The 8,192-nt window shown below is 40.0% G+C and overlaps 1 protein-coding gene and 1 non-coding gene across 3 annotated transcripts; one reads left to right on the top strand and one right to left on the bottom strand.

Annotated features, from left to right (window-relative positions):
- Nucleotides 1–895: 895 nt before the first annotated feature.
- LOC134318616 (5S ribosomal RNA) lies at nucleotides 896–1,014 on the bottom strand. Its single transcript, XR_010013402.1, has one exon. It is a non-coding gene; the product is annotated as a 5S ribosomal RNA (ribosomal RNA).
- Nucleotides 1,015–2,768: 1,754 nt separating this feature from the next.
- Nucleotides 2,769–7,952, top strand: gins4 (GINS complex subunit 4 (Sld5 homolog)). 2 transcript variants are annotated; one of them, XM_062998666.1, is made up of 8 exons: nucleotides 2,769–2,790; nucleotides 2,913–3,083; nucleotides 4,863–4,949; nucleotides 5,219–5,332; nucleotides 5,781–5,878; nucleotides 5,970–6,058; nucleotides 6,204–6,294; nucleotides 7,354–7,952. In XM_062998666.1, exons 2-8 carry the CDS (start codon nucleotides 2,982–2,984, stop codon nucleotides 7,448–7,450), a joined length of 678 nt encoding a protein of 225 aa, XP_062854736.1. In that variant the 5' UTR covers nucleotides 2,769–2,790; nucleotides 2,913–2,981; the 3' UTR covers nucleotides 7,451–7,952. The 2 variants fall into 2 exon arrangements, with proteins under 2 accessions (XP_062854736.1, XP_062854735.1); XM_062998665.1 differs by lacking the exon at nucleotides 2,769–2,790 and having other exon boundaries at nucleotides 2,805–3,083.
- Nucleotides 7,953–8,192: the final 240 nt, after the last annotated feature.

The following is an 8,192-nucleotide window of genomic DNA, read 5'->3' as shown; positions in this document are numbered from 1 at the left end:
GGAATATTTTACAGAAAATAATCAAGGATGAAAATGATCAAGAATATAAATGATCAAGGATGCACCAGTCTGGTACTGAGTATCAGTATTAAGGCGTTTACTGGCTTCAAATGCTAGATTTAAGGATTAGTGTTTTCTGCCTTTTTAACACCATTTGCAATAGTAAGAAAAAGAAAATATTGGTCAGTGCATCTTTAAAATGTTTTGGTGTTTTTATTTTCATAACTTTTTTAATGGAAAACAGGTACGAAACGCATTTATTCAAGCCCAGATGTTGTACAGCAAATGCTTCTGCTATAGAGCAACAAAACCAGTTATAAAGGGTTTACTGAATAAAAATGACTTTATATTTTTCAACAAAAGGAATAATTCATTACCGCCCACTACCGAATAAATGTCTTCGTTTATACAATCATCAATGCAGTAAAGAGTTTTACATTTGTATATTTGTATAATGTATATAGTATTTTATTTTCTGATAAATAAAGTTCACTTTATTTTACATTTGCCACAGTATTTTCTTTTGTGTACATATTAAAAACAGCCATGCACAATTTACACTACAAATCAAATAATGTGCAAATATATATATGGTCAAAAGTATGTGGACGTCTCCTTATTTTGCAGTTCTGGTGTTTTAGGCACACCAACTGCTAACAGATAAAAGATAAAGATAAAATACACCATCAAATTCTTTCTTTGCATATCCCAGCTCGTTTGGAAGCTGGAGTCAGAGCACAGGGTCAGCCATCGTACAGCGCCCCTGGAGCAGAGAGGGTTAAGGGCCTTGCTCAAGGACCCAACAGTGGCTGCATAGCAGAGCCTGGATTTGAACAGCCAATCTTCCGGTTGATAGCCCAAAGCTCTACCCACTAGGCTACCACTGTCCCGAAAGAGCTTACAGCACTCAGTATTTCCAGGCGGTCTCCCATCTAGGTACTGACTGAGCCCAACCCTGCTTAGCTTCTGAGATCTGACGAGATCAGGCGTTCTCAGGGTGGTGTGGCCATAAGCACAAAAATGTTTACTAATTAAGGTTGAAAATCTACTATATACTGTTTAAAATGAGTTATAATGACTTACATATTGTTGTGGGAATTCAAAATAACCCTTAAAGATTGACACAGACAACCGGGGTAATGGTGAAAGCAAAATGATCAATTTATTTCACTCAGCTGAGGACCAATCTCAATGCAAACGCTCACACAGCATTACAAATAACTAATAAAATAGAAAATTTCCAGTCACAATATTTACATGGTTACCTAAACTCAGTGGATTTAACAATAATGCACTCAAATTTTGAGTTAATATTTGCACTGTTATTAATGTGAAGTACTTTAAAACTGTGCTTGCAGCTCCCTCTTGTGGAGAAACTTACATCTGCAAAACATTGATTGATTAACAAACAGTTTCTTTACTTTAGGTAATAAAACTAGGATGATTATGTGGATTGGGAAAAAAAAATATATATATATATATAAACGGGGTATTAAAGTAAACTATTAAAATGTTTGGCTTAAAAAGTTTGTGAACGCCTGTCCCACAAGAAGAAGCGGTCGGTCAATGGAAAACCGCAATGATTTTATTCACTAGGGGTGAATCGATACCAACGTTGGTATTGGAATAGAATCGATACTTCAGTTTTACTTTTTCTCCGCAACATTCAGTATGTTTCTACGGTTTCATCAGAACAGACTGTAGCAGCTCCTCTCACATCTTAAATGCTCACCTCGCTCCTCCTGCTCTGCTGTGATTTGTTGTGGTACCATCACGTTGTAGTGCACGTTGGTAGGCATTGGAACATTGTTAGTTTTTAAATACTTTGATTTGCACATACAGAAATAGGGTCAATTTTATGGAAATTATAGTGTAAATTACACATACGTAAAGTACGGACGCACCTTACGCACTTGACGCCCCTTACGCAATCTACGCAAATGAATCAGCGCATGCGTAGTGAGGCTCAGTCCATGTGTTTGTGTTTTGACGAATAAGTGCCGTTTTCTTTTGACTTTGTGCTCATAAATGTAAACAGAATAACATCTATTTATACATTTAAATGAACAAGGACACACATATTCGGTCTCTATTTAAAATGTACATACTTATTCACCCAGCAAACACAACTGTCTTGTCTTTTGTTTAGTTAGTGTACTGCACGCAGTGTACAAGTCTTTACTATATATATTTCATAATAATAATAGTATTGGTTTATGAGTTATTTGGGTTTTAGTCAGTATCTCAGCTGTGAGCTAGGTGGCTAGGCTAGGTATTAACACCCTCACACGGCTGTTCTAACCTTATTACTAGGGGAGGGCAGATCGATCCAAATATTGATAATATCGATACTTCAGTTTGACTTTTTCTCCGCTATATTCAGCACGTTTCTCTGGTTTTATAATAAAGTAGAGATGATGTAGTACAGACTGTAGCTGTAGCTGTAGACTGCTCTGCTGCTGTGGTTTGTTGTGGTCACGTGACTGGGCGGCTCTGATCATGAGAGAATGGCTGCGAGAGAGGAGCGCTGTGTGCGGATATTTTAAGAAAAGTGCTACTTATAAATCATGACACACTGCTGTCCTCTACGTGAAAGTAAATAATCTGCTTTCATAAGTAAAAAGTATCCGGTCTTTGATTCTGGCCCTGTACATTTTGCAGTATCGCACACTACTATTATTCACTGCGCATATCAGCGCAGCCATAACCTGCTCGAAGAAATACGACTTGTGCCACGTGACGGCAGTTTGGCGGGAAATATCATAGCGGCCGTTGGTCGGTCCGCTCACGGTGAGTAAACAAACATGTCGCGCTGTGTGACAAGATTCGCCGAAAGTTCTTTAATTCTGGTGTAAAGTGTGTAAAGAGTCGCTATGGATTTTGCACGCAGGTTTGTTTGATTAACTGGACAGTTTTGAAGTTTTCCCGACTAGTGAAAGTTGAGTATAAGGAGAAGGGAGGAGAATCTGCCCCCTCTCATCATGGCGGATTTGTTATCAGAGGGCAGTGATGTGAGTGGAACAGAGGAGAGTCAGGAGGAGGATGTGCTCACCCCAGCAGAGCTCATCTCCAGGCTGGAGGAGGTGAGGAGTCTCACTGTTCCCTTTTGTATTGTCCTGTACTGGTCTAGCGATCAGTAGGTTGCAGGTTCAAGCTCTTTCACCATCAGGGCGGCACGGTGTCCAAGTGGGTGTCACTGTCGCCTCTCATCGAGAAGGTCCTGGGTTCGATTCCCAGGTGGAAAGCTCCTGGTCCTTTCTGTGTGGAGCTCCGGTTTCCTCCAACAGTCCAAAGACGTGCAAGTGAGCTGAAATGGAGATACAAAATCGTCTATTCTTCTAATGATAAATTTCAGTTGTTTCAGCTACATCTGTAAACCTTATTCATTTTCTAATTTCATTATTAGAGCAACAGTTTGGGGAAGGCCCTTTCCTGCTCCACTTTGACTGTGCCCCTGTGTACAAATTAAGGTTAATAACAAATGGTTTAATGAGTTTGGTGTGAAGGAATCTTGGTGGTTTGACCTCGACACACTGAACACTATAGAAATAAATCAGAGCATCAACTGCGGGCCGAAGCGTTTTGTCCAGGATCAATGGCTGACCTCAGAAATGCTCTTACTTCATGGGCACAAATTCCTACAGACATACTTAAGAGAATTATTTTAAATGGAGAAATATATTGGTACATTTCATGCAACTTACCCACATTTTTTCCTCTTCAGGTTTTTCGTCGAAACGTCTAAAAACGGCCAAATAATATTAAAATCTGTGTACAAAGTAGTGTCCACATACTATATGTATATATGTGGACACGTTTTCTAATTATTGTGCTCAGTTGTTTTAGCCACGCTCCTTGCTTATAGGTGTATACTCATATACAAATTATAATTTATAATTTGAGCAACAGTTTGCCCCTGTGTACAAATTAAGGATAATAAAAATGTTCCAATTGCCTTCCCTAAACTATTGCTGCAAAGTTGTGTGGTGGAAAAAACCTCAGACTGGATTATGAGTAGAAAAGCGATTTATTCTGGTCTGCAGTGAAGAACCACACCGACAGAGTCTCACATGGACACTCGAAGAGTGCGATAAGACAGAAAGAAAATAATCACCCTTTATACTCCCATCTCTGTCCAACGTTAACAGTGTCTTCTTAGCTAGAACAGGAACTGGTCTAGACCAGCTAGAACTGGGTTTTCATACAATGCAATTGACACGCTTATTGTCACATACGCCACTTTCCAGTAACATTCCATTGTAGCAGTATTCTTGGAATATTGTATTATGACTACTGGCAATCGTGCCCTAAGCATATCTGCACGTTCTACGTATCAATTGATTATGTATAAATGGTTCAAGTGTAAGTTAAGATTTTTCTCCCACAGTTTGGAGCATATAATTTTCTTTATAAAACTGCTTTATTACACTTAATAGCCATTATTGTGGCTGAAACACAAATTAAAAGTAATTAAAAGAGGTGTGAAATGCTTAATGATTAAAATGCTTTAATGAGTTTGGTGTGAAGGAATCTTGGTGGTTTGCATAAAGCTCTGACCCCACACTACTGAACACTAGAAATAAATCAGAACATCAATTGTGGGCATAAACTTGTTGTCCAGCATCACTGGCTGACCTCAGATGCTCATACCGCATGGGCACAAATTCCTACAGACACACCTCTGTACAGAGAATTTTAATGAATTGGTATATTTAATGCGATCTGTCTCATACATGACATTTTTAGGTTTTTAATTAAAACGTCTCTCAACTGCCAAATAATATTAAACTCTGTCACGATTTCCTGAAGTTCTTGTTGCTATAAATGTCACTTTTTTAACGTTTATTTTGTGGTTGTTTCAGGCCTGGCTGAATGAGAAGTTTTCTCCTGAGCTGCTGGAGAACAAATCTGAGCTGGTGGAGTGTGTGATGGAGCAGCTTACACACATGGTACGACTGAATAGATGCATAAATAGTTGTGAAAGATTGCGTGTATAATATTGTATGTATAATACATATTGTCTGATAGAAATCTAATTTGTAACTTAGGCACCAGTCAAACTGTGAAGGGAAGTTTTGTCTCTGGTAATGAGTAGTTCATGTCAGTCAGTTCAGCCATCTAACCAACCTTCAGATGTGTAGTGAAGTCCGAGTCAGCGGGTCAGAGATGTTTTGATAGCATAATACGTTGGTGGTATTGATAACCTCTCCGTCTTCAGGAGGAGAATCTGAGACGGGTCAAGAAAGGAGACCTGAAGGCCAGCGTGCACCGCATGGAGATTGACCGCATCCGATTCGTCCTGAGCAGCTACCTCCGCTTTCGACTGCAAAAGGTGTCATTTGGTTTAAGTCCAGTTTTTTGTGCTGAATAGACTAGATATAGGATGTGTCTGAGGGGGTTATACGACCTCTATGTGATCTTTAAGCTATAACAACAGCCACTCTTTTGAGAAGGCTTCTCATAATATTTTAAAGTATGCCCATTCAGTCAAAAGTGCATTTCTATGGCTGGACATTGATCTTGGGCAAGAAAGCCTCAACTGATCGCCCAGAGCTGTTCAGTGGGGCTGAGGTCAGGGCTTTGTGCAGACCACTGGAGTTTCTTTAAACCAATCATCTCAACTGTTTGGTAGAGGCTTAATAAAACATGCTGTGTGCACTAGTAAAAATATTAATCGTTTGTTGTTGGTATAGTTCCAATAAACTAAAAAATGCATTATTTTCTTGGTGAGACCATTAAAGGGTTAACGATGTGTTTTCTGGTGTAATTCCTCTGTACAGATTGAGAAGTTCTTCCCTCATGTCTTGGAGAAGGAGAAGTCTCGGGCCGACGGCGATCCGTCCTTCCTCTCTCCTGAGGAGTTCGCCTTCGCCAAAGAGTAAGCACACCGGAGCACACAGCAAAATAATATCTACCAGCTCAGACTCATCGTTCCGGTCAGTTCTGTCAGTGATGTGTTTTGTTTCCAGGTATCAGGCGAATACGGAGACGTTCCTGAAGGCTGTAGCTCTGAAACACATGCCTCCGAATCTACAGAGCATCGACATGCTGAAAGCAGGTCAGCACCTCAGAGACGGTTTCTAAAATCACATGCTCCACACACACACAGTTACACACAGTCCATATATGGGCGTTATTTCTCTATTTAACCCAGATATGTCTCAGCCGAAGCTTTAATGTGAACTCTTTTTGGTTTTCTGTAGTTCCAGAACCATGTTTGGACTCGTTTGTTTTCCTGCGAGTGAGGGAAAGGCAGGAGAACATTCTGGTGGAGCCTGAGACTGATGATCAAAGGTACAATTTTTGATTATCCTAACAGCTAGGCCTTTGATGACCGTTATGCACTGGCGCTGAGTTGAGTTCTCAGTTCTGATTGGTCAGACGATGTTGGTAGATTTTTTTTCGGAACAGCGTGGTTCTAATGTAAAAATGTAAGGTGGTGCAGACTGAAGGAAGTAATATCAGTGTAATTATGCACTAGTGATTATTATTTCCACAGTAACAGCTTCATGTCATTTAATATATTTACCGATTTTAAGGATTCAGCAAACAAACTTGCATAATTAAGCCATTTAATATAGATGAAAAGATTACTTGAAGGTCACTCTATTTTAATACCACTTGTTTTTGAAGTGGGATGTCCAACTAGTTCATGGTCAGGGGTCTAAATACTTTTGGCCATATAGTGGACGTACATGATTGGCCGAGACCTCGATATGGATTGGCGTCCTGTCGGGGGTTAGTGTTTCCGGTTAAGCTGAACCATTGCTATCCTGACCAGGATAAAGTGGTGGTAAAATAACTAAGGCCCTACCTAATTTATGGCCGTGAATATCGCATCACAAATTGTGAATGCTGTGTATCTGTACATTCATAGCTTTACATGTACTGTATATATTGAACAGATGGTGCTAGTTTTATGTAAGATTTATGTAAGCAAAGGTGTGTTTTGTATTTAATGTGTGTTAAAACTGTGATTGGTGAACTGTGCACCCAAGATTTTCACTTACCTTTCATACCTGTGCTAATGTGACATGACGATAAAAGTGATTTGACATTTGAAATGAGCCTTTTTCATTTAAATGAGCCTTTTCCCGTAAAATATGCAATCTGCTGTGAAATTCAAAATATAAGGTTTGTGTTTAGTGGTTTAACAGTTTGCATTCATGTAGCGTATGAAATATGAGGCACAAGATGAGGTGGTCCTAGAAATCATACGGCAATTAAGTGTAACGGACTTTCCTGTGGTGTAATGTGCCGATGTTTGACGTGTGTGTTTTGGTATACACGGTCGTTGTTCTTATTTTTGAGATGTTAAGTAATATCTGTCTACCTGCTTTCCTTTTGTTTCAGGGAGTATGTAGTGGATCTGGAGGAGGGATCTCAGCACTTGATGCGATATCGTACCATAGCGCCTCTGGTGGCCAGCGGTGCAGTGCAGCTCATATAGCTCAGCAGAAATACACGAAGGTCAATGGCCACAGCTTTCCAGAAGATGGTGCATCTCTTCATTACTTTGATCTCGAACATACAGATGAAAGTGGAACATTGAAGTAGTGCCAAAATAAAAAGACATTGGGGTTTTGTTGGCTAGTCACAAAGATTCTGCTCTACTGGGAGGCCTGGACATGGATGTAGGAGGGCCCAGCATGAAAGCACACATTGATTGATTGTATTGATAACACAGGTTTATTCAAAGGTGCCTTAAACCATATTTGTACCGTTACTCTTACTACTACAGCAAAGGAAAAACATCAAGTGAGCATGAAACTGAACTGTTAAAACAATCCACTCATCCATTCATCTATCTATCTCTCTATCTATCACATCTTTCAAGACTTACGATACGATGGATCCATCCATCCATCCAGCTCCATGATTTTGTTCCCATAATTAATGGCAGGGAAGACAGATTTAACCATGACTCAATAAAGACTTGTAAACTGCTTAAATGCTGTAAAATTTAATATTTTATATCAATCCGACCAACCAAGTTATTCTTATTCCAAGGGTACAAGGTGGGGCGGAGCAGTGGCTCGGTGAGTAGCACTGTCGCCTCACAGCAAGAAGGTCCTGGCAGGTGGAGAGGTCTGGGTCCTTTCTGTGTGGACTTTGCATGTTCTCCCCGTGTCTGTGTGGGTTCCTTCGGGAGCTCCGGTTTCCTCCCACAGTCCAAAGACGTGCAAGTGAGG

Source organism: Trichomycterus rosablanca, chromosome 7, assembly GCF_030014385.1.
Source record: "Trichomycterus rosablanca isolate fTriRos1 chromosome 7, fTriRos1.hap1, whole genome shotgun sequence".
Classification (NCBI taxonomy): domain Eukaryota; kingdom Metazoa; phylum Chordata; class Actinopteri; order Siluriformes; family Trichomycteridae; genus Trichomycterus; species Trichomycterus rosablanca.
The sequence above is the reverse complement of the archived record's forward strand: the minus strand, read 5'-3'. Positions and strand labels throughout refer to the sequence as shown.